Genomic DNA, 27,679 nt, shown 5'->3' on the forward strand with positions numbered 1-27,679 from the left:
GGGAACAATTCCTGGTTAGCATGCCAAGCGGAGTTTTCTGAACTCTTCCTGAGGTTAGCATTCCCTTTGGTTTCATGAGAGATAATCCTTCAAATAGACTTCAGGGCTTTACAAGTAACATTTGACCTTTTCCCTGCACAGGATGACGTTTTAATTTGTGTTTCTGCACACTCTCCATCATTTCCTTATTCATTTATTCATTCAATATCTTATTCCAAAAACACTTCAAAGGCTTATAGAAATCACAGGTATTATTACCTGATAGAAATCTACTAATGAAAGTAATAGTAATTGTGAAATAATATAAAGGCAGCACTGCTTCCCTGAATAGATCACAAAAGTATACCTGAGAAATGTATCTGGACTTTCTAGAAGCTGAAAGACCAAAGGGAAACAAGATGAAATTCAAAGGTCCAGAGGTTTCCAGTTGCTTAGACAAGCTACAGGGTTTTCATGCTAAAATACAGGTAAGAAATTCATCTCTTCATCTTGATAAAGGGATTGATATGACATTGCAGACAAAAGCTTTACAGTAAAAGCACTACTGCTTTATACACTTGTTTCTTATAAAGCATGAAATCCAACTTGTCAGGATTAATAAGACACCAAATGGTAATAAAAATACTACACTAGTGGTTGGGTGTGACCTCCATGATAACACACTTGTCTAGCCAACCACAAGGCCCTGGATTCAAACCCCATCCAAGGATGAGGAGGAGAATACATGGACAGTTCTTCAGAATGTTCTGATAGATCATTCCTCCATAGTTAGCGTTCGTCTAAGATTAAAATGTGTAATACCAGTATCCTAGGGATTGGACAGCCTACATTTTACCATGCATGGTTTGTAAGTATTGTCACTGAAATCTGTACCCTGCTAGAAGAGGAGTAGAGTATAGGAAAGAGAGGTGAAAATGAAGTATGAACTTCTGGCTAAAGGTAGATGTATACGGACCACAGGGTGAGGATGAGGACCTTCTATGAAACTGAGAAACTTAAATGCAATGTCTAATTGACCACATCACCCCACATCTACATGGCTGAGATACCAGGAAACAGGACCAAGATTTTTTTCCAAGGCAGTCCTTGTGAGAGCATCAGTGCCTATAGGTGATAGTCACCTGAAGAATTAAGCTGCAAACAGTGTCCATACTGACCAGGGGCCTCAAAGGAAAAGAAAAGTGGGAAAACAACAACAACCACCACCACTAAAGTTCTTTGAGACATCAAATGTAAATATATATTTCAAGTAAATTAAAAACAAAGTTAGGAACTATATAGTGATCTTGTACAGGCGCAAGTGTAATGCACTAACACGTTCAATATTGCCTACTTATCATGGTGGTTAGGTTTTAGAGCAGCTGCTCTTAGCCTGTCTTTCTTATAATCACAGTCGAATAAAATTGGCTGTGTTACGAGGTCAGTTCTTATGACTAATGTATCTATATACCTTCTGATTGCATAATAACTTCTTCTTAACATTCTCAGTTTCATTAGGTCTTGTGCTTTTTTACATGCTTAACTCTGTGTCTGTGTCTGTGTCTATATGTGTGTGACTCGCATGTGTATTCTTTAGAATCTGCTTTGCATACCCTGGTTGGCAATAAAGCTAAATCTTTTTTTTTTTTTATCCCTTCTGAACCTTTCAGATACTTCTCTGTAATCCTAATCACTTCCTCTTAGAAAAGCCTATTTTATCTAACAGGACTATTGATTGTATAAGGCTGAAGGGGAATAGCTTTAAAATTTGCAGGCCAGCCTGTGTCCTGAATGCCAAATTTGTTCAAATTCTTTCTCACTTCATATTCAGAAGAACTACAATGTGTTTAAAATTCGCAAACATCCAACAAACCCTGAAATATGGTGTGCTTTGGTTTAAGATTTTGTTCTTCTATCTGGGAATCCTTAAAATAAAAAAGATTTAAATTGTGTAGAAATTTTTTGTGTGTGATAAAGGATATACTCATGAAAACTTGTGGTAAATTCTAAAAACCCACACCTCTATTCATTGAGCTGAAAACTAATTTAGTAAATCTGAAAATTTCTGTTTCATGGGGAAAATGCCTCATGTGAGCTACCAATTGAATCAACAATAGCTTCTTTGCTTATGTTAGTCACTGGAATTTCTTTACAATTTTGAATAATTTCTTCTATTTGAGAATTATTATGAGTGCATGATATAAAAATTATTTGGAAGTTGAACTTCTCCATGATAGCTGTCTGAGAAAAGCTTAAAATTGACATTCCCAGCTGAAAAGTAATGTGCAGGATAGCAGGAAAAAAAAATCACCTCTTTAGGGAAAGAGGAATGTGACATTATCAATTTATTACCATCCAAATCAGCATTAGATTCGGAAAATTCATCAGTTATATAATGGATACTCATTGAAAAGTAAAATTTCCTGTAGAAAGATTCATTCACACATACATTTACATGCTCACAAGACACAGGGCTGTATATTTCAGCATCAAACCTTTGGGGGCCATGTACAGCAATCACTTTCTGGCTTAAAGTTTGATTTTTTTGGACTCAATAGTAGTAGTTGAGATATTTCTTGGAGGAGGGGGTATCTCATAACCCTTTGTATGTATTATTCCAAAAAGCTGCCCCCAACAGGGTCCAATTTTTAAAAATGGAATGAGTTCGAAGTTGAGTCATTTGAAAATCAGGCTTGTGTTTCCTTTTTCTTTTAAGAGCAACTTAAGAAAATATATAAAATGTTTGACATGTGAATATGAAGAAAAGCAAAGATAATATGAAGACAATGGACTTTCATATAGAACATTTTTTAAGGATTACTTTTCCTGAGATTTATTGTGCCCAGGTTACATTGTTTTTCTGTTCTCCTTGGCATTTGTTTAAAAGAATAGGCAAAAATACAGTAAAGTTATTTTAAATGTGCCAGTAGGTTTATTAATTTACTTTCAAATTTAAATACCATTAGTTGGACCCAGTTATCTGAGTCATGTTTTATGCCACAGCTTCATTATTGCTCCTAAGTAGAAGTTAGTTCTTACTAATGTAACCACTTCATTGATATGAAAATAGAGGTCAGATTTTGTCATAAGATCATAGCAGTTGGAAGTGCTCTTGTATTTAACTGGGAAGCAGAAAAATTCCCAACTTAATTGCCTGAATAGTCCATCTTCAAGTAACTGCCAACCCTTGATCCGATCTGTTTTTATTTACACAAACAGTACCATTTGAGTATGCATTCAAGCAAAAGGTAAAATCCACTTGTCTACAAAACTATTCCTAGCCTACCAATGCTAGGAATACCAAGGACATAGTCAGTGACTAGCCGTTTTAAAAATAAAATTCTCAGTTTACTACAACTAGAATTCTTTACAACTTTGCCTGTTGGTACTTTTCATGCTTTTCAGTATACATTAATTTACACACATATTAAAGTGGGCTATGAAGAGAGAAATAAAACAATTCAAAAGACTTATTTAAAGGCGTGGGAAACCTGCCTAAAAATTTTTGATAATAGAAGTCTGACCTACGCTGGCTTATTATTTCTTGATTTGTTTGATTTATAAAAGACTCGACTTTTACTTGAGGCCCCCCAGGGGATGATTATAGATTAAGATATTGTCAAAACTGTAAAATAAAGCAATTATCAATGACAGTAATTTGAATTAATAATGTTCTCAGTGAGCTATGCAATGAGGAACTAACATGGCCAACAGGTCTTTCATTGTGAGGTAGACTGGAAAAATTTCATAGTAGCATTTCAGTCTTGCTTTCCCATTTAGGATACTGTATTAATTTGAACTGCTGAAGTGTTTTTGTTTTCCCCCCCTCTAAAACAGTCATCTTTTATAAAGCCAAGAGAAACTTTCTTCCCCAAGGTTACTTGGCAATATTTTGCAACATTTATGCTTGCTTCTATTTGTAGCGACTGAGAGAGATATTAATTTACATCTAATGATTAGATGCCAGGGTGCAACTAAATCCCCCCACTCTGTACAGGACAACATCCCATAACGAAGACCAAAGCATCTCACAATGTCAGCAGTCCAGAAGTGGGACCTGAGGATGGAAGCTATGATCACAAACACACCATGAGTTTCATGCAGGTAACCTTGTAGAGAAAGATCAAGTAAAACGACCAACCACATAATCCTGTGGTATAAACAGAACTGACATACCATGCTCATTTTTTATCTCAGTTCAGAACACAACTTTGAGTTGGTGAAATATGGATGCTACCTCTTCTGAGACATGTCTGTGTGAAATACCGAGGAGACCCTCTACAAGTTACCAAACCTTCATATCAAACAATGACTCTTTGTGTTTGTTTTTTCAATATCCACCAAACACATGCCTCAAGGTCCGCAAGAATAAATAGAGTGGACAGTGTGTCTTCACGGAGCCTGGAGTATAATATTGTCATATAAATATAAACACAATTAAATATTCAGTTGTGGACTGTGAATCGTATTATCAGTAAGAGGGCCATTAAAGAGGAATGCCTGACAAAAAATAAGGACAAGGTTACTCTCGCAATATAAAGAAAAAAAATTTCATTCATCATTTTTTTCTCCCTTTATTGTCAAAGTGAAGTACAGAGGGGTTACAGTTTCATATGTAAGGCGGTGAGTACATTTCTTGTTCACCTTGTTACCTCTGTCCTCATTTAGGGGAAACTGTCAATACAAATTGGCTAGGAAATAAGGGAAAGAATTCCATGTAGGGGAACATCATATATTAAAGTCTAAAATTGGATAAAAATGTGCATCTTCATGGACAACTTAGATCTTCTACCAGTGCCTGTGGTTTAACAATGTCTGTACACATTTTGTGCCCAGTATCATTTTTCCAGTGACTCTGTCTAGGTAATGATGGAAAATAAAGGTAGTTCTTTGGTTTAAATTACAATTTTATTTAACCAATAGCTGTCTTCCCCAGTGACAAAATTCAATTCTCTTCTTTGAAAAACTTGAGAAATGAAATGGAATTTTCTTATTATCCCTTGAGTATGAACAAAGAGAGCAAAGTAGAGAATTCCTGGGGGAGGAAAATCAAAGTAAAATGATACTCTTTGCCTAAATCTTTGTTGATTCTCATCTTATTCTGCCTCTGGTCTCATCTCTATAATGTTCCTCTCAGTCCCTCTGCTGATCAAAGAAAGCAGGAAATCAAAGAATGTCAGATCCAAGGACTCACAGCTTTATTTATTATCACTTAAGGAAACTGAGGCACAGCGAAACCCTCACTTGTTAATAACTCTTGAGAAATGTAAGTTCTGTCCTGTTGATTGTGCGGAAGAATGACTCGCCCTTCCTGTAGTGAATTAATAAAAATTTGTGGTTTCTAAGTACCAACGCCATTTAAGAATACAGTTTAAAGCCAGGTGCCGGTGGCTTGTATCTGTAATCCTAGCTACTCAGGAGGCTGAGATCTGAGGATCACAGTTCAAAGCCAAGCCAAGCAGGAAAGACTTTGAGACTCTTATTTCCAATTAGCCACCAGAATGCCATAAGTACCGCTGTGACTCAAATGATAGAGTGCTAGTTTAGAGCATAAAAAGCTCAGGGACAGCTCCCAGGTCCTGAGTTCAAACCCTGGGACCAACACACATACATGTACACACACACACACACACACACACACACACACACACACACAGAGCAAGAGTGAGAAAGGGAGAGACACAGAGAAAGAGTGGTTTAAGAATGAGTCTAAGAGGCGCTCTGCTGGGGCAAGATGGCGGCGTCCTCCTTTTTGCAGCGTGTGGGGCGGCAGGTGCTGCTCCGGAGTGGGAGCCTGCCTTGCGCCTGGAGCGCCTTGCACATCACCGCAGTCTGCACCAAGAACGGGGCAGCGCGAGTTCGCGTGGGCAAGGGAGACAAGCCGGTGACATATGAGGAGGCGCACGCACCGCACTACGTTGCCCATCGCAAGGGCTGGCTGTCCCTGCACACAGGTAACCTGGATGGGGAGGACCATGCTGCAGAGCGAACAGTGGAAGATGTTTTCCTTCGTAAGTTCATGCTGGGTACCTTCCCAGGGTGCCTGGCCAACCAGATAGTCCTGAAGCGACAGGCCAATCAAGTGGAGATCTGTGCTCTGGTCCTGAGGCAGCTGCCAGCACACAAGTTCTACTTCCTCATAGGCTACACTGAGACTCTGCTGTCTCACTTTTACAAATGTCCTCCTGTGCGACTCCACCTCCAAACTGTGCCCTCAAAGGTGGTATATAAGTACATCTAGAAAAATGTCCTTTCTTGCACCAGGCTGTAGCCTACAAAGGTCAGAAATGTGTGGGAAAGGGATGAAGTAGACAAGAGGAAATACATGTTCTCAAGATGGAGCTGCTGTTGAATAAAGTTGTTCATGTGTTTTGTCAAAAAAAAAAATGAGTCTAAGAAGAATTTGTACCATTAAATCTCAGTGGAGCCAAGTAGATGGACAGTAGTGTCTTCCTGCAAATTCTACAAGTTGCTGGATCTCTTGTAAGAGGTTCAGGGACTGCAGCCTTTGATCAGTGATGACTTCAGAAGACAAAGATTACATTTCCAGTCTTCCAAGCTGAAGAAGGTAAAATTCATCTTGAATGCGTTATCTACTTGTGTGCTTATAGATGACCTTAAGATGTCCCCCTTGCTTTTCAGGTACTATATATACTATTTGCAGTGGTAACTCCTACAAAGTGCCTGAACTACATTCTCTGTGCTTCTAGATACTAATGAGCTAAGATCATAGGCTCCAAAGCTCCTCCCATGAATATACTATATTACTCAACAAAGTCACAAAAGATGGAATATAGATTTTAAATCCTCAAAAGCCTATTCATTTATAGGCTGAAGTTTGGATATTTCTATTACTAGGAGGGAAACATAAATGCATATGTATGTTTATATACACACTGTACATTTATGTCTGTATGAAACAATGGCTTAGTTTCATTAAGCAAACCTTGTGGCAACAAATTCATAGAAAATTCTTGCTAAAAACAATAAAATCATTCCTAACAAGGAAAGCATAAATCAAGAAAGACATGGTTCATTTGGAATAGGTATTAAATTAATGTCAGAAAAATCCCATCTGTTAAATTATGTACTATAAATTCATTATTTTTTTCTCTCTAAACCTAAAGAGAGTCTGCACAGCCCAGAAATGAGGATTGCATTTTAGAAGGTATTTCATTTTCACGAAAGCTAATTTAGGGAGAAAGTCATTGCATAGCCATTTGGAAATAAGTTAATTTTGAATAAGAAGGTCCGGTCCTAACTATTTGGAAGTTGCACTGACATAGTGCATTAGGATAATAAATATCAGCCAAGGGATAGATGCTTGCTTATTTAATCAGTCAAGAAGCTTTTGTGTTATAAGTTATTGTCTGATTTTTCTTCCTCCATCACCCATGTTTATGAAATATATTTGCCTCTGCTCTGTGGAAGGTACAATTTGCTCTCAGTTTCAGAGAGAGAGGAAAGAGAAAAAGAATGAGGGTAGGAGGGAGGGAGATATTCTCTTACGTTAAATACAGAAAGTTAGAGAAGATAATAATATGGCTTTAATGCTATTTAAACAGAGTAAATCATCTGCTTTCGTAAGTTAAAAACACAACACAAAGCAGCATAATTCACGATTTTATGAAGGGACTCAGCATCAGAAATCTGAAATAGATAAAATACCTGAGAGGAAATCGTTAAATACTTTGTTGTATGCACACAAAATAGTAAAAATCTACCCTATAAAGATGTTCGAACTGATATAACATTGTTTAAAGTTGTTCTCATTATTAATGAGTTTATAATTTTAATAACTTCTTAAAAGTATTTCCATCTTTCATTTCATGGGATTTATGTGAGTTTATTTAAACTTTTAGCAGAAAACTCGTTTTTCATCTGCATTTTATTTCCTTTATTTTCCATTTTGACTAATAAATTATTTGTTCTATATATTACTCTTATTTTCCTAAAAAATTAGACCTACAAAATATTTTACCAACCCTTTACTTCCCTTTTAACTTGTAGCTACTTTTAGTTTGTTCTTTTCATTTTTGTATTAGCTTTCTATTTTATTTTATATTACCTTGCCATTTCAGCCTCTGAACTTTTATGCTTCATTTTCTGATAACAAAATTCTTAGTTTCTTAGTATTGCATTATTCTCAGTATTTTTAATATACAAGATCTGACTATATGTATGTACTAAAGTATAAATTACTAAAAGCCTGTTTTTGTATTATCCTCTGAGATTTGTTACATACTTAAATTTATCTGAAAAATATCATGCAGCCCCAGTACATGGGGAAAATTGAGTGGTCTGTGCACTGGATATATATCAGGACTAGAAACTTTCTATTGTAGACCAATTATGCATTACTTCCTGTGATGTGTGTGTGTGTGTGTGTGTGTGTGTGTGTGTGTGTGTGTGTGTTTGGAGGACTTTCAATTGATTTATTTAGATGACATTTTCTTGACATTGAGCTAAGCTACCCTGGTAGAAAGCTAAACAGCATTTCTACTTGTGAGTATAGAGAGGGATGGGACCAAATACAAATCAACAAAAACACATTTAAGCAGAATTACATATAAATTCCAGTCAAATTAAATGTATAAAAGAAACAACTGAAGTTCATGGATACCTGACAAGTGAATGATGGAGGGAGGGTAAGAAAGCAAGCAGGGATCACACGGTGTGGGCAGAGAGGTCACTTAACAGCCCCTGGAAGAATCAGGTACAAAGAGGAGGAAGGACCCTTGGGAGGAAGAGAAGGGCATCCATGCACAGGCTCAAGGCAGAACAGAGCTCTTGTCATGTATGGTTAAGGGAAAGATGGCCAGTGTGCTGGAAGAGAAGTAGGAGGCCGACAAGAACCCGCTCATGGTAGACTCTATGGCGCCCTCTCCTCTTTGTGCACAGAGTGGCCAGGAAGATGGACCAGGAGGTGAATGACATCCATGAACATAAGGAAATTTGTTTCCAGATCCTCTGCTTCTATATTTATTCTTTTCTAAAATCAATCCCACTGAGAATGCACCTGTGCTCTGTTGGTGCTCCTTTCCCAACTCTCCTATAATTGTCCTTTTTCCAGTTGGTGAAAGAACACCTGTCACCCATTGTGCGTCTTGTCTTGTCCAAGTGCCCCAGGGTATAAGTCAGACTGGAGTCCCTGAAGAGTATTCCTGGGAGAGCAGAGCAGGAAGCAGCATAGGCAGTTTTATTTCTTTTTTTTTCAGAGAAACCTTCATGAGAAGGTCTGTATCTACCTACCTATTTCTCTATTATCTGTCATCATGTCTGTCATTTAGTTATCTATTTCTATCTAGCTATTCATCTGTCCCTACCTACAATATACTTAAATTTCAAAAATAATTTTTAGGGAGGAAAAATGTCCGTTCATATTTTAAATAAATACATGATATCACTTTAAGATTGGGGTTAAAAATCTAGGGTTAAAAGACTAAGAGAAGGAAGGGAATATGCAGTCAAGAATTTAATGTGCATCCTACAGAATTTTAAAAAGCAAAGGAAGGGATAGATTTGGAGGGACGGGTGAGAATGTTGAAAGAGGTGACATTGATCAGGAAGCATTGTATTCATGAACTGCTTTGTTAAATGGCAACTCCTTTGTACAACTCCTTAAAGATAAAAAAGAAAGGGACATGTAATATAAAATGGCAGGATGAATATAGTTTTAAGCCCAAATATTGGATTTACATTAAATGTAAACCAATGAAATACTCTAATTTAAAATGAAAATGGTGATAGCAATATATTTCAAAATTTGGAAAACATGAGCTTTGAACTCCAAATATTTGAGAAAAATATAAAGTATTTACACATGATAAAATAAATCAGGTATTACATGTTTTGAGATCATTTTGACTTACAGTGAAGAATTTAAAATATTAGCTTAAATTGAATGGAGGAATGACCTAGGTTTGACATACCTTTTTTAAAAAATATAAATCAGAAACAAAGCTTAAAAACCATTGTCCTCAATAATGGCAAAAAGATGGAGGTCTGATGATATTCAGTGCAAAGCAGGTGAAGCATTTGGGGGCAGGAGGTGGGGGAGAGGATACTGTATCAATATAAGTGCTTTGCACCTTGTAGGATTAATGCCAGTCACTGTGGGACAGGATTTTGCTGTTTCCTCATTCTCTCTTTGGCTATCTGAGTAAAAATAAAAGCACAATATAAATGTCAATGATTCAGGGACAAACATCTCTTTGTCCCTAACACTGCAATAAAATGTCAGTAAATATCAACATACAAGCCCAACCAAAAGCTGAACTTGGTATTTTCTTATATTTTTTTCTTAGTTTTAGTCAGATAGCAATTGGTACCTCATTGAATTTGGATGAACATGTGTTGTAATGTTGGACTTTAAGGGGTGCCTGCTTTCTGTGGAAAATAAACATCAACGTCATTCAGGAGAAAATACCCTTTACTATCATTCTATGTTAAAATTCAATCTTCATTGCTGAAGTATTTAGGTGTATAAATAAAAGCATGGTAAATGATGCATGGAAACAAAATGTCTTACGTTTTAAATAGGCTCAACATAATGAGAAGATATTGGAAGCTTGTTTGTTTACAGGAAAGTACATAAACATCATTGCATTTTCCAGAAAGTATTGAGATTGTGGTATGTAATTCCAGCTTGCTATGTAGAATGTGTGTGTGTGTGTGTGTGTGTGTGTGAGAGAGAGAGAGAGAGAGAGAGAGAGAGAGAGAGAGAGAGAGAGAGAGAGAATGAGAGAAAGAGAAAGGTGGGGGAGGGAGTTTGATGTTCTATGTAATAGACATATATGCTTTGGGTTACCAATAAACATACAAATATTACCTTCCTTTTATTATACTACTGTCTACAATGATGTTTGGTTATTTTACAAGGCTTGCCAACCAGGATCATTGGGTTTACGGATATTAAACCCAGTGATATTTAGGACTAGAAATCCTAATCCACTTTGCATTTCTAACTGTGAAGTGCCAGTAGGGCTCTTAAAAGAGATTTAGTCACAATAAGATGAATTGCTATCAAGAGAATGGTTTTTCGTTTGGTGTCTGCACAGCTACGATGGCTATTTCATTGCTTTCATGAGTCTTGGTTCTTACATGCATTCTCTCTCTCTCTCTTTCTCTGTTTCCTAGCTTCATGCTTATGGACAAAAGTTTAGGCAGTTCAACCTCTACTTTATTTTAAAGTGAGAATATTAATAGAATTGATCTATATGTTACCTGGTAATTTAGATGATTAACATTTTCTAATTAACCTTTTCATAACATGATATGATTTTATCTGGTTCTTACTATCAATTGCTAGTGACAAAAATATCAATAGTAAGATAAACTCTAGCATCTTGTTTCATGCCCAGGACTACACTATACCACATGTATAATCTCATAAAAGTCTTACAATGCTCTAAGATGAATTCTCCTACCCTATAACACACACATTTTCTATCTGATGAAGACCTCAGATTAAATCTTTTCTACTGTGTGAACTCTCTTATGAATTGACTTCATATTAGTGTCTTAAAGAAAAAACAGATAACTGCTGGTAAGAAAATTACAATAATAAACATGAAATATAAAGAAAACCTTGTATTTCCAGTCAATTTGTCACTCATCTTGGCAATTTGCTCAGTGGTTTTTAACATTACAAAAATTATTTGCCAATTTAGACTATCACAATGTGAATTTAGAATATATCATTCTTTTTCTCCAGAAGACAGAAAGAAATACCAGAAAGTTGAATGATGATTTTCAAGCTGTACAGTAAAATAATAGGCAAGGATATTGCTTATGCCCCATTTTTATGCTAAATTTTAGACTTAGGCATGTACACAGTGCATATTACTGTCACAGGAACCCTGGAGATAGTGACATTGTAGATCAGAAAGGTTAAGTAATTTACTTAGGAGCTTGTAAAGGAAATCATAATCATTTAAATTCAGGCAGAGTTCTGACTCTGTGGTGTTGGCATTTACTTTTTTATTGCTATTGTTCTTAACTTTACCCTACAGAGTATTCTAGCAGTAAATACATTGTAAGAGGAGTCAGTACCAAGACATAGAACTAGCCAAATCCATGTACAGAGAAAATGTTAATTTCCTGTGTAGAAACTAGACTAGTCAGACATAATATGTGAACATATTCTCAAGTATATTCTCTAGTACATGGTAGTCATTTATGAAATTGGTGAAAGATAAAGCAAATGAATGGATGATTTTGTTGTTAGGCCAGTGATCTTAGCCTGCAGCCTGCCATGAGAACACAGATAAAGAGGGAGAGGGACAGTCACTGGAGTACACAAGCCTCCTCAAAGATCACTTCACTTCTTTCTACTATAAGGCTCAACAGCCCACCTGTTTCCTTATTGCACAGTAGTGTCACAAGATGCCAGCTATAGCTTCAACACCAAGGTCTCTGGAGACATTCAGTATCCAAAGTACAGTAGTCAGCAAGCCCCTTTGTCCTCAATCCAAACAGTTCTGAGGGTTTTACTCTTCACCTGTTGTTGAACCTGGGTAACTGCAGTCGAAATCAGGACACGGGGGATGCAAGGCGAGTGAACCAATGCATACTTTATTCCAAGAGGGCCAGGGTTTATATAGGGTTAGAAACCAATTTTACAATTACAGGGTAAAAGATCAATACAGCATGACATTTGTCTCAAATACAGAAGTGGAGGAAATTTCCTACTGTGAGGGCAGGAACTTGATACAAATGCCTTTCTAATAACAGGAGGTAGTGACTACAAAGATTATTGATATCAAAACAAGGAGCTGTATACAACCGAGGTAGAACTAATTATCTCCTAGCTACTATCTCCTTAAGGCTAGATAACATCAATCTTGACTTCTCCAAATACTTGTGAAATAATAGTGAGGAGACTTTCCTGTTTACAGTGAGAATCTAGTGAGGAGACTTTCCTGTTTACAGAGAGAATCTAACACTAAAGGCAGCTGGTCTAGCAAGTCTCCTCAGGGAGACTTGCTAAGTAGGGGGAAGAAGGAGATTCTCACAACAACTGGTGGCTTCCTTTGGCCCACAAACACCAGAAACTCCTTTCTGGGAATGTGTTCCCAAGGGCCTATTAGTGTGCTAATGAGGCATCAGAGTAACCGTGCCGGGGCTAAATTTTTCCACTGGTTGGAGACTTTAATTCTCCAACAATTCCCCCTTTTTTATTAATTTTATTAATTTTATTAATTTTCCACAGCCGCTTCTCTAGAAAGTTTAAGGGCCGTTAGTAAAACATCAGAGGAATTATTCCTAGTGAAATGCTTCATTATAGCTATGATGGAACAATATCCTAAGAAAAAGACACATAACATAAGTATCAAGGCAATAGAGGCACTTCCAACACTATGGGTAATACTTTGCCACCACCCCCTAGGGTCTAGTCCTTCTAAGGTCTGAGCTAGTCCTTGGGCTATGTCATCAATAGAGGAGGCATCTGGCAATTCCTTTTGAAAAGCTTCAAAAACCTCCCTGTACAAGCTTTGTTCACTTAACGTACCATTTAGTAGGGCTCCATCTATAAGCATTTGTATATCATTCCATTCACATTCAGAGGCATTATATTTATAAGGTGTTACACAGACATGACTAGAATTCCAATCACAAGTCAAAAACAATCTTGCTGTAAAGCCAAATATTTCTGTCCAAGCCAAAACACTCCTCCTTTAACAGCTTCTATCTCATCTTGAAGGTGGGCATTTACTTCCAGCTGGTGTTGTCACAGATTGTGGGAGTCCTGGTGCCACTGCACCATAAAGTCATGAGTTTGTACGGATTGTCGCAATGTGGCTCCGGATACTGCTGCAGTTGTAGCAATGGCAATCAGTCCAACAAGTCCTGCAATAATCAGTTCAATGGCACGACGACTCCTCCTCAGAAGCCGCTTGAAAAACTGCATTACCAATCCTTGTACAGGTCCTCCAGCCCAGGGACGATGCATGCGAACAGGAACCCAAAGGGAGTTGCGCTGGGTTAAAATCATGATCCTATCTTGACTAAAATTAAAGGTGACATTGTTATTCAAACAGGTATACAATTTACAATTTATGCAGGTAATGGCATTCTTAGTTATGTTTATGGGGCCGACCATCAGTACATGTGGAAAATGAACACAAGCAGAGATATTATAGGTCTTTACAACTGTGAAGTTGTAGGAGGCCGAGGATCTTTTAGTTCCTGAGTAAGTTCCATTGGCCAGCAATACAGGAGCCAGAGAAGCTGCTAATTTCCAGAGATGACGTTGTGGAGGAAATAGCCTGTCTCCATGGGCGAGAGCAGGCCGGGGGTCACTAAAGCCTGCTCCAAACCACCCTAAAAGCTGTTTAGCAGACATGGCATTGGACATGTTCATAGATAAAGTAGGTTCACAAGATGAGTTATATTCAGTGCAGTTTTTCAACCACACACCACAAGGTCCCCAATCATACCAAGTATGTTGGGATGTATTCCAAATAGTTGGAAAAATTCCTCGACAACTTTCCCAATGTCTTTCAGTAAAGTTCAGGTTCAGATAAGTAAAATTGTCACATTTAGGCAGGCCAGCAGGAATAGGATAATTATCTAATTTATAGGTATGAGATCCCACAGACCAGGAAGACAGTCTAATCAGCCGAGTTCTACTGGAGTTATATGAACCTCCATGCTGAATCCAATATTGATATCTAAAAGGGTAACATGGGGAACGGCCTTGACAGATAGCTTTAGAGAACTGAGAATAAGAGAAGTTAAATGATCTTTCCTCTTCCATAGGAAAGACTGGAATGCCAGACCCATAGGGGGAGAGAGTAAATTAGTAATAGATGTAAAAGAGACAGGGGCTTTTGTCCATAAATATGGACATAATAAAGGAGGGTTAGAAATATAGGCCAAATACATTACCTCTGATGTAGCCCCTACAGGTTACCAGTGCACACCTGTCCATTTGAATGGCCTTATCACTTGAATGAGAATGTCTCACCCCCTTGATGCACAGAGGGGTGTTTGTTGCTGGATCCACTGGAGCAGGTGCTAGAAAGATGGGCTGTCTTCTGTAGAAACATAAGCATACCCTCGCCCCTGGGTTAACAACTCCCCGGGGACCCAATCTAGCCCAACCCCCAATCTATTCCAAACTGGCTGTGGTTTGTTTTGCATAGGCGGAGCTAGGAAGTGTCCCTCAGCTCTTGCTAAAACATCTCCTTGAGGCAAATTTAAAAAGTTAAGGACAAATAGTGCTTCTGCAATAACGGCTCGGGCTGTTTTATAAATACTTTTCATAGAAGTTGCATATCCCTCAGTACTATCCATACTCCCCCTCTTTAGTTTTTTAATTTGTGTTTTTAATGTATAATGAGCTCTTTCTACTATACCTTGACCTTGAGGATTGTATTCAATTCCTGTAACATGAAAAATGTTATGAAATTCTAAAAATTTTCGTACTTGTTTACTGGAATAAGCTGGTGCATTGTCAGTTTTTATTTGAGAAGGAATCCCCATGACTGCGAACGTTTCTAGTAAATGTTGAATGACATGAGTCCCTTTTTCCCCTGGTAGAGGTGTTGCCCAAATAAAAGAAGAATATGTATCAATGGATACATGCACATATTGTAAGCGGCCAAATTCAGGGATGTGTGTTACATCCAGTTGCCAAATTTTATTAGGAGCAGTTCCTGACGTGTCAATTAATTTTTGAGGGCTACATAAATCCGAATCTCCTTGAAGAATGGAAAATAGATTAGGAATTCTGGGAATTCCTAAGGAAGGGCGAAGCCAATTGCTGTCCCTAGTAACTTTTGAAAATTATTAAGAGTTTTAAACTCTTCAGTACGAATTTTTATTAATTGGGGGGTAATTACTTGTCTTCTAACTAAATATCCCAGATACTTGAATGGTTCTTCTGTTTAAATGAATTTTATCAGGGGCAATTATTAAATTATACTGTTGAAAGTCTAAAGGCAAAATTTGTAACAATTTTGATACAATATTTTTATCAGGTGCAGCAAATAATAAATCATTTTATTGAAAACCTGTAAAACAAACTGGAGTAGTAATTAAACAATCATCTTGATAGCCATCGTTTTCCTATATCCAACTTAAAACAAACATTTTAAATTTCATATCTCAGAATACATTTTTGATCTCAAGTCTTTTACCAAGCCTGGTTGTATTAAAAGAAATCTGGAGCCTAGGTATCACCCATTGCTTCATGCTGCTTGTTTTTCACTTCCAAATTTCTTATCTAGAAAGGCATTCTAAAACCTTTTAAAGTAGAGGCTTTCACACCTTTACTTCAGCCTGTATTTGCATAGAAAAACTGAAGCCCAGGGGGCACATTGCCTCCTGGTTGTCTGCTTTAAAAGAGCCATTTTCCTATATACAGAGAGTTAATGAAAGTTGTGTACTTCTATCCCCCATTAGTTTATATACTTTAAAATATTTACCTGATTATATGTGATTTAAGATTTAGTTAATCTTACTGTTACAGTACAGTTTACACTTAAAAAATTTAGTACCTGATTCATTAAAGTGATACCCAAAACAATTGTAACAAGAGTACACTTAGCAGTGTGCCCCAGAATTATAACCATGAGATTTCAGAGTTAGCATATTTGCCTTTTTGATACATCCAAATTGCAAACCTGTACAGAAATCGAGTTATATCAGGTAAATAAACTTTTAACTCTCCTTTAAGATATTCCAATTTTAATCCATCCTAAGGGGCAGTTTTAGAAGTATCAGTCAAATCATACATTTTACCCTGAGGTTTCCAATGTTTATACCTGAAAACAAAAGAAATAAAAGAAAGGCCTCCATTGGCCTGTCCTATAGAATGGGCCTATCTCCATCCTACTCCTTAGAGCTTGATGAACTGCCTTGGGGCCAGCTTGCCCTCTCCCACTATGAATGGACGCCACCCTACGGCTGTCCCATCACGTGGATCGGCTAAACTGCACTTTTGTCAGTTTACCCCTCACTACTGAGGATAGGTTCAAGGGCCCATGCTAAGTTCTTATTTATTTATTTATTTATTTATTTTTAACCATGAATTAAAGAATTTTTTAACTATAGTTCCTTTTAAAATAAAGTAATAATCCTTTAAAGCTTTTGGTAAAGCCCAAACTCGATGATCTTTTGAAGTTTAAAGTTAAACTAACCTATTTTTACATCATACATTTTTAATCTTGAACACATTCACACCCACATACATTTGTGCGCGCGCACACACACATACATACATTCACATATGTAGGTATTAATGTAAACAGAACTTAAAAACAGTCCAAACAACTATCAGCCGTACATTTTTTAGTGGCAAAAGGTATATTTTCCAATCTTATTCTTGTAATGACCAAAACTTAAAACAAAACCTTTAATGAATGATTTTAGCATCGTTTAGTCTTATTTGCTAGGGCCTATTAGTTTTAGCAAAGTATCTTAGCATGCTAAACACTGAAGATAACTGGGTTGGGGTCCCCTGGAGTATTACTGAGTCCACCTAGCACTTGACTCTTAGTGTTTACTCTCAGGCTAAGATTAGCCTAGCCAGCTGTTTGAACTCAGCTCTTAGCAGCCTGCACTTTTTCTGTCTTCTTGCATAAGGAGACACAGTACCTAGTAAATGTTTTGCCCATAGACATGTAAATGGACAACAGAAATAAGGGAAACAAAAGTTTATGTTTAAAACTGGTACCAATCTCAAAGACAAAACTAGTCAAGACAAAACAGAACATAGAAACAGAGGCTTTTACGCCTTGGATGGCATGTCCAGCGTCCACAAGCTGCCAGCCAGAGTGATGGAAAGTCCATAGGGCCCTGAAAATTCTCAGGGGGATCCTCCCCAGTGGAGATTTCCATCCCCTGGCAATCAACCTGCCGAGGCCGCCCACCAGAGGACTTCTTTCCCAATTTAGCACTCCACACGAAACACAACTAATCAAACAAGGACAAAGACACATGAAACATGCAGCGCAGGCGCAAATTAAAAGTGCAATTGCAGTAAAAATTCTCTTAAGAAGTAAAAGAAAAATCACTAGTTCTTCCCCAATTCCAGGCTGATGGACTAAAACAGGGAGTGTCAGCTCCCCTGCTAGTGCCTGGTTGTAAAGAAAAGATGATGGGGAAGCCTCCTTCACTGGAAGGGAGCCATGAGACGGCCCTGTATTACAGCTGTCCTAAATTGAGTGAATCTGGTCAATATCTTGATAATGACGGGGCTGTGCCACACCTCTGGTTGGAGGGGGTTCAATGACAGGAAAAGTTTGATAGCAAGAGAGAGAAGCAGAACCATAGGACTTAGATTAATTAAAGTAAAAGTGGGCTCCGCGGCCGCAATTATTTGTTCTTTACTTTCACCTTCCTGACTGCCCCTGGCAGATCGAAAGAGCATCTGTAGCACTTTGACTGCACTGCTGAGCTGCCTAAATTAGCATCATTCTCTGAAGGAGCATAGGTAGAGGCTGAAGGCTTATTTGATGTTAATTTTTCTTTAACAAAACTGACAGGAGATAGTTCAGGTGTTGCCATGTCTTTTAGCTCCTGCCCAATTTGAGTTTTTACCTCCCCGGACAAATTATAAGCCTTCATAGCTTTTTCCGCGTCAGCCTCTGGCTCAGCAGCTGATGTTATGATAGCATCAGGAGACATCATGCTCACGGCTGTATGTATTAATGCCCAAACAGACCAAAATGTAACTGGAACCTTGTCTCCACACCGATATTCATTTTCCATATTATTCTCTACTCGTTCCCAGACTTCTAAATCTAAAGTGTCTCCCTCTGGGAACCATAGATTATACTCCACTACCTGTATACACTCATCTCTTTGTGAACACGAGACCATAGCTCCGTCCCGTTTCAATACATGGTGGATAAAATTAGAAAATGGAGTTGGTTTAGCTTGTCCCATAACCCCGTAATTTTTTAAGAATAGGAGCTCACCACACAGATCCCTTGTCTCCTGTGAATTACACACAGATCCCTTGTCTCCTGTGAATTAAAAATATCTCTTACCTCACTCGAGAGCTCGGCAGTTCCGCAATCTCCTGTGGATCAATTGTCAGGTCCCTGGGTCCGGACGCCAGATGTTGAACCTGGGTAACTGCAGTCGAAATCAGGACACGGGGGATGCAAGGCGAGTGAACCAATGCATACTTTATTCCAAGAGGGCCAGGGTTTATATAGGGTTAGAAACCAATTTTACAATTACAGGGTAAAAGATCAATACAGCATGACATTTGTCTCAAATACAGAAGTGGAGGAAATTTCCTACTGTGAGGGCAGGAACTTGATACAAATGCCTTTCTAATAACAGGAGGTAGTGACTACAAAGATTATTGATATCAAAACAAGGAGCTGTATACAACCGAGGTAGAACTAATTATCTCCTAGCTACTATCTCCTTAAGGCTAGATAACATCAATCTTGACTTCTCCAAATACTTGTGAAATAATAGTGAGGAGACTTTCCTGTTTACAGTGAGAATCTAGTGAGGAGACTTTCCTGTTTACAGAGAGAATCTAACACTAAAGGCAGCTGGTCTAGCAAGTCTCCTCAGGGAGACTTGCTAAGTAGGGGGAAGAAGGAGATTCTCACAACAACTGGTGGCTTCCTTTGGCCCACAAACACCAGAAACTCCTTTCTGGGAATGTGTTCCCAAGGGCCTATTAGTGTGCTAATGAGGCATCAGAGTAACCGTGCTGGGGCTAAATTTTTCCACTGGTTGGAGACTTTAATTCTCCAACAACCTGTGACTTTTTGAACTGTATTTTGTAGAGTATTCCATTTAGAAGTAATAAACACTAACTCCATATTTACGAATACATTGTAGCTAATAACATAGAGTCTGAACTCTTTTTGATCTGTTTTTGCCATTTCCTCGTTTTATGAACTTTGGGCAAGTTATTAATTCTCTCTGTACTTTAGATTTGTCCCAAATATAAAATAGCAGGAATAATAATAGTTTCCAACACATAGACTTAGTGGAACGATTAGTAAGGATATGCCAGGTAGAGTACTTAATGTACAGAAAGACCTGTGTGTTTTCTTATTGATATTGTTATAATTATTGTTCTCATCATAATGTTTCTAAATGAAAGTCAAAATCATATAAAAACCATCTACACTTGAAGTATGAGGTATCTATTTGTTCTATTCATGTACATTTTTGGTAAGCTCCTTCAAACTAATAATGGCATGCTTCTAAAAGGAAACTCAACTGGCTACCTCAGGTTTTTAGTTCTTAAGAAAGTAAATGGCATTCTAAATCATGTAATAGCTATGCCTGTGGAGGATGAACAGATTCATATAAAATTACCATCACTGGAGGAAAATTTCACCTGAAAGTCAGTACATGGCAATGTGATTTTTTTCTGTCACCATTTGTTGCTAAGGACCTAAGTTAAGCCAGACATTAACACATCACAGCCATATTAAAAAGGTTAATTCCTACTGAATTCAATATTTCTCAGAATTAAACCTTTGGCTCTTGTAGCTCTTTAGACATCAATTTCCTATAATTCCAATTCAAACTACTATATTACATTGTATCACAAAGTCAAGAAAAAGAATACCATGACTCTGATGAATATCAATTCTCTTTCTCTCTGTCCTTCTGTCCCTCTGTCCCTCTGTCCCTCTACCCTCAACCCTTTCTGTCCTTCTCTTTCTCTGACCGGGAATGTGCACAATGGCAATTTTACTTTCCTCAAAAGGATTAACTTTCCTTAAAAGAAGAACGAACTGGGTAGGTTAAGAAATTTTTTAAAAGACATCTACATGCTTAGTCAAAGCTAAATGGAGAAGCCAAGCCTGTAACATACTTCAGACTGTTATTGCAATTCTACATCCACATGGGAATATTTTTAAGCATGGAGCTGAAAATTATATTTTTGTAGAAGGGTCTTTTCAATGTGAACATGGCTTTTTGGGGGGGTGTTTTCAGGCAGATGGTCAGTTGGCTACTCTACAGTATTAATTCCCTAAAAATTAAGTGCCTAAAAATTTAATATAATGATTCACCATTCAATCTCTCTAGTGGTGTAAGTCATGCCCAGGATCCATGATTATTTCAATAATGATAACAAGTTCCCATTTCCTCCTGGATCCTTTGATAAAATAATGCTTCTCTGATTTTTCTAGAAGCAGTTTCTTGAACACCTTGTCAGCTGATAGAAAGTTCCAATCTTAAAGAACTAAACTATATCTGATTTAATAAGATTTTCTTCAGTGTATTTTTCTAATCATTACTTCTTTCCTTAATTTTTATGAAGCTAGGTAAAAGTTATTTTAGTTTGAATGTATTAAAATATGTTGAGTTCTTTTGGTAGCTCTAAAAAAGATCAGTCTCATGAGTACAGTCAGACAAATTTTAGTACTATTATCAAAAACTAATGATGATAGAAATCTCTCAGAAGTATCATATTTTTTTCTTGAAATAATGATTTTACAAGTTTGCAGAAGAGCCCAAAATGTGATCGATCACTTATTAGAGTCATAAGGAAAAACAACTTGAGGCATCCAACAAACATATTTTTATCTTATTTTCTTTTGATTCAGTGCCAGAGTTCAAACCAAAGGCCCTGAGCATGGTAGACAACCATTAACTAGACACAAGATCTTACTATATAGTTAAGATTAGACTTGAACTTGAGGTCTTCCTCCCCTTGCTTCAAGAGAGATGGATTACAGGTGTGTACCTTATCTTAAAGTTTTTAATCTATCTTTAGGGTTGTGGAAGAACACTACTAAATATCATCTTCTCTATTTGAACAAGTTTGATTTAAAAAATTGGTGGCTTGTTATCCAGTGGCATAGAAAAGATTACGTTTCAGCTAGATTGTTCATTAAGGAAAAATGTTCTTTGAAAATAGGTTTATAATGTAAAACAAAGTCAGGTAATTCCTAAAATAAAATATATTTATTTTCAACAATAGATGTGTTTCTAAATTATTCTTATAAAAATGTTCTTTAGCAGTGATTGAACATTCATGTATTCTTTTCATATAAGAAAACAATCACCTAACAAAGTCATTTCGTAGTGTAAATTCCTTAACAGAAGCTTTTAGCACTTCCTTGAATAATTTATGAGCCGAGGCCACATCTGCATTAGTCAAATGGAATAAAGTGTCACTGTTCACAGAGAAATCTTATTCATTGCTGAAGGTTTTACATTCACTTGAATAACAGAAAAATCAGACTGTGATCGTTTATCCCCATTAAATGAATAAGTAAATGATACCAGTGCCTTGCAACCCCATGCAAGGTGATATTTCAATTTTGTAAAGCAGTGGAGCTTAATGGCCAGATAGCACAAGATACAGAGAGTGAGAGGGAACTTCCTCAACTAGTGAGGAAATATTTTGAAAACAGGCTGATGGTGAAGAATAGGCCTTCAATTTCTGGCTTCCTTTCTGTAGAACACTCCTGTAGATTCCTTCCTATAATATGGCAGATTTGGCCAGCCCTGGACGCACAGCAGGAAATTGAACCAGGGTAGATTTAGACACATGACAGAGTACAAGCTAGCAAGAAATTGGTGACTGAGAAGTACTGGGGAAGGAAATAGGTTACAATAAAAATGGAAGGTAGTAGTAAGCTAGGTTATTGCCTAGAAAATAGGGTCATATGAGAATTAGAAAATGATGGAAATGGATCTTTTAATTATTTATCTATTTAAATAAAACTACAAGAAAGTGAAATTTATATGAATGATTGAAATAAAAAAACAATTTTATATGAAACAAAAAAGGTGTGTTTTCTTGGGGGGTAGGATTCAGGCTTGGTAAACTTGATCAACAAATAATAGTGTTTCCATAATACATGTAAATTACTTAGTACAGATTATGGTATAGAATAAATTTCCAATAAGCGTTAACTGTTATTGGAGTTAATAAAGCCACATGGATCTTTAATTTAATATATTCAATTTATAGATGAAAATTCTACATTCCTGAGTATTACTCTGAAAACAAATGTAAGCTAGTTTTTAACTCTCCAAGATGAAAATAAATTATAGGCACATATTAGTTAAGTCTTTATTGGTTTTAAACACAGCCAGCATGGACTGGAACTGTTTTTTTTTATAGTAAAATAAGAATTTAAAATTTACCACTATCATACACTATTACATGCATATTCCCTTTATTTCTTTATTCACTCGGGGATTTTTGTTTGATTGCTTGTGTTTGGATTCTGTGTTCTAGAATTCAACAACAGGTTGTGGGTTCTTAGCATGCTGCTGTTTCCAGAAAGGTATTGTTCCTCAGCTTCTTGTCTTTTCAGATTTGATTTCATTTTCACTCATATTAAATGGTTTGGTTTACTTCATTTTGAACATAAGGGCATTAAGAATCTAAGCATCAATACTAATAACAGTATAGTTGTTTAAAATGTATTCCACTTAATTGAAACTATACTCGATTGTTTTTCTTTGAGCTATAATCCATATACTGGCAGAGATCATGTAAACAATATTCCTAAGTGCATTAAAAAAGAGTCCCCCTTGAAAGATGGCATGCTACCTACTTGAATATATTATGCATCTGATTGTTATCTGACAAATCAATATGTTGCATATTCTAGAACAGAAACTGAGTTCTAAAATTTAGAAACAATCGCTAACCCCTTTTTCTGGGTAACACACTCTTGAGGGTTCAAGCTGATAATAGTTAACAAAATGAGAAAAGAAGAAGTAAAAACATTGCAACTTTCTGTTGTCACTACAGAAAGCAGAAAAGCAGGTATAATAGCTTCAATATAACTCAAAAAACTTAATCCTAGCAATTTGAGGATCTGCAATGAACTAATCTGATGGCATAAAGACAAAAACTGAATTAAATATAACAACAGAAATATCAGTATCAACCCACAAAAAATTTAAAAACTTTTCATAGTAGGAAATAAAGGAAAAGTATTTATAGAACACTTTTAAAAAATAAATAAAATATGGTAAAATTAAAACACTATAACTTATATGGTGTTTTTAGAATTATTAAATATTGTGGAATTATACCTTTTTAAATCTAATTTTATTGTCATGGCGATATACAGAAGGGTTACAGTTACATATTAAGGTAATGAGTATATTTCTTGTCTAACACAGTTACCCCTTCCTTCATGGAATTGTATCTTAACAATAATTTGTAAAACTATTTCCTACCATTTAATTGGATCTCTATGAGGTTTTCAGTATAAAATGTATAGCTTTCTCAGCTGTTTTGTAAGGCCATCTGAGGATTAGAGTTCTTTAGAATAAATCTTGATTTCTATAGTGTTCAGTAATAAGTTGTAATAAAAAAAACTGAACTATTGAGAATAACCTAAATTATTTTCTCTTTCTAACATCTTTCCAATGCTATTCCAAAATGTTGATAAAAGTGAGTTTTCATCCTGTATATTTTTCAGCTACTAGTCATCTAAATTACTTTGTTTCAAAGAATTTGGTTTAAAAAATTCTTCCAAATATATGTGTGTACACTCCAGCACACAATAAAAATATAGGTCTCTTCAAAATCCATCTTGCCATTGCCCCTTTAATAGCCCTCTGAGGACTCAGAGTTTCTCACCCCTGTTGACTCAGTGATGAGAAAAGTATCATTTAATTGATAATGTTCTTTAGGAATGGGAGACTCAGCGTGGGCTAGCAGATGATGGCAGGTTGGAATACTTTGTCATGCTCAAGTAAGTGAAACACCAAACTCCACAAAGTAAACACATGACTATTTCTAAAGTGCCCTGAGTCCTTGACTTCAGTCCTGGTTCAGAAAAACTGGTTTCCATGATGGCACTCTGGCCCCGTCATTTGGAATTTCTGACCTATTTCTCTTCGCCCAGGTTTATGGGCTACAGTGGCCCCCATACCACCAGTAAAGGCAATGGCAGCATCTCCAGTGGGACTCTCAGAACTCTCCTGTCTCCCATGGTTGTTTGGCCCAGCCAGGAGGAGTGAGTGAGAGCAATGAGTGGAGTCTGGTGTCCTGAGGAGCAGAAGACTTAGCCCAGAGGACCGTAATAAGGAATGCTGCTCTATTACAACAGTCAGGTCCACCCCACCAGCCCTGGATCACATCCATGTTTTCTGGCTGAGGCATTTCACTGAGTTTTACAAAACTTCACTTGCAAACCATGCAGTCCAAATAGTTCCAGCTTCAGTTGTTCAAAAATTCCCTTCAAATTTTACTAGAGTCCTAGTTTTCCCAGAACAGTGTTGACAGTACTCTGAACTCTCTTAGGAAGAGCAGGTCAGACTTTTGCCTCCACTCTCTGCACCCAGCACAATGCCTAAAATGAAGCAAATAGTTAAGAAATATTTACTCCATAAAGAATGCCATTTTGTAGGGCTACATGATAAATATTGAATTAAGCATATGTCTGGGACATGACAGAAGTCAGTTCTTCATCCTTGCTCTATCGTTTTTTCAATTCAGCTGAGTAAGTCTGTCCTGTCATTCTATGTATCAGAGCAGACCTGCAACATTAAGCATGTGGTACATATCATCCAAATTTAGTCCTCAGATATTAAAAATTGGCCTGGGCTTATCTGCTTAGGGAGTCATACATTATGTTATATAAATATGTTGAGTAAAAATAAAATACAGAAAAGAAAAAAGAGCAATACGAGGTATCTTATCACTCTGATAGAGACAGTCCTTCCCCAAATGACTGCTACAGAAGTCTATGCATCAGGATGATAGAGGGAAATGGAAAAAGAAAACAAATGCATGGGAAACCTTGAGGATTTGCAAAACGAATTGGGCCACTCACAGGAGAATAAGAATGGGAAGCAGCAGTTGACGCCAGGTTTAGAAAGGATTCAGCACACAAATGCATTAAGAATCCTCAGTGCTGTAGGACTTCCACATGCTACACTGTAGTTAAACCTTACCAGGTCTTAAAAGAAATAGAATCAAAAGTAACACAAAGCCATGATTTAGCTCCCACCTAACCACACACTTAATGCTTAGTGGAATAATTTCAGGACACTAAGCAACATTGCATGTGTTCAGCTGTTTTCAAAATTTAATTCTTACTTCAATTTTTGTAAGTCATGTTAAAGAAAAGCATCTAGAAAGTGGCTTAAGCGAGTATGTGAAAAATATTTTGGGTAAGTGAGAAAACATTTCATTTATTTACAAAGGTGTATTTTTCTCACTATCAACTCTTACATTAATTGATGTACATCTAAAATTTCTATTTGGATATTTCTTTGTGCTCTTATCAACTTTGACTGAAACATGCAGTTTCACATACATACAGGTTTTGTCATAGAATCCCTTAAGATGTAAATGTAACCCCTCTGTAATTCACCTTGACAATAAAAAAGCTGCTAAAAATAAAAAAGAATGCTTCACATAAATCTACCAGACTTATTTCCGAATACACTGACAGTACACTTTGGTAAAATGCAATTAATTTTATTTTCATTAAAACATCCAGTTTTTTAATCTCACAAAGTTTCATAGCACAGCTTGTCTGTGATTGTTTTTTTAAAGAACCAATAGCCCCCTCAAAAAGTGGGCTAAAGACTTAAAAAGAGACTTCTCTGATGAGGAAATGAGAATGGCCAAGAGACATATGAAAAAGTGCTCTACATCACTGGCCATAAAAGAAATGCAAATCAAAACAACATTGATGGGGCTGGAGATATGGCCTAGTGGCAAGAGTGCTTGCCTCCTATACATGAAGCCCTGGGTTTGATTCCCCAGCAACACATATACAGAAAACTGCCAGAAGTGGTGCTGTGGCTCAAGCTGCAGAGTGCTAGCCTTGAGAAAAAAGAAGCCAGGGACAGTGCTCAGGCCCTGAATCCAAGGCGCAGGACTGGCAAAAAAAAAAAAAAAATTGAGATTCCATCTCACCCCAGTAAGAATGTCTGTGATTTTTTTTCAGGTACTAGAAAGCCTTAATGTCTAAGCTCTAGGTAGGTCATTCTCTAGATCGACCTTTCTTCATTGGTTTCAGGTAACTCCATTGATCAGCATCACTGGAAAACAACCACTGGTTCTTTAGCCTCCCATCTGCAAGTTCTTAACCCTCCACCTCTTACTTCAGCTTTTCCTGGTAGATGAGCTGTCAGGAGAAGGGCTTGCTACATCTCTACCTCCTGCACCCTGTAGGACTTAACAGCACTAAGTGAATTAATCAGTTCTGCCACAACACCATTCATGGGATGGTGCCATTTCATTCCATATTCTGTGGGCAAAGTAATGTGCAGAATATACCAGCAGCTTATAAAATATCTGCTGAGCAAATAGATAATTGAAAGGGTAATGAGGTCCTTCAGAAAGAAAGGGTAAAAAACAACAAAAAACACACCTATCTTACCAGGATCCTTATACTCAGAGAAGCAACTCTTAGAAATACTTATGAATGATAAAATGAAGAATAGCAAGTAAGCCAGGAGTCAGATGATAACAAGATATAAACTCAGCTCACTTCTGTAACCCTTCTAAACATGCTTCTTCAGTAAAATAATGATGAATGTATACATTTCTCCTTCATGTAATTGTTTAATCCCACAAGAAAAGATATAGGGCAATGTTATTCAAGGATATGTCAAAATGAATTTTATCAACATATTTGTATATGCTTGACCCAATAACACAACTGATTGATAATTAGACCAACTACAATGAAATTGGAATTGTTGTGATGATGTTTTATAGCTAAATATTCTTTATAGTAAAACTCAGTGCATGTTGTAGAGTCTGGAT

At 36.9% G+C, this 27,679-nt stretch overlaps 2 protein-coding genes across 13 annotated transcripts in view; both read left to right on the forward strand.

The window, feature by feature from the left end:
- Grik1 (glutamate ionotropic receptor kainate type subunit 1) overlaps positions 1–27,679 on the forward strand; it is a 369,068-nt gene that overhangs the window by 15,025 nt on the left and 326,364 nt on the right. The window lies entirely within an intron of this gene.
- Positions 5,702–6,351, forward strand: LOC125351523 (28S ribosomal protein S24, mitochondrial-like). The gene has a single exon (XM_048346348.1). It carries the CDS (start codon positions 5,714–5,716, stop codon positions 6,218–6,220), a length of 507 nt encoding a protein of 168 aa, XP_048202305.1. The 5' UTR covers positions 5,702–5,713; the 3' UTR covers positions 6,221–6,351.

Source organism: Perognathus longimembris, chromosome 5 (assembly GCF_023159225.1).
Source record: "Perognathus longimembris pacificus isolate PPM17 chromosome 5, ASM2315922v1, whole genome shotgun sequence".
Lineage (NCBI taxonomy): Eukaryota > Metazoa > Chordata > Mammalia > Rodentia > Heteromyidae > Perognathus > Perognathus longimembris.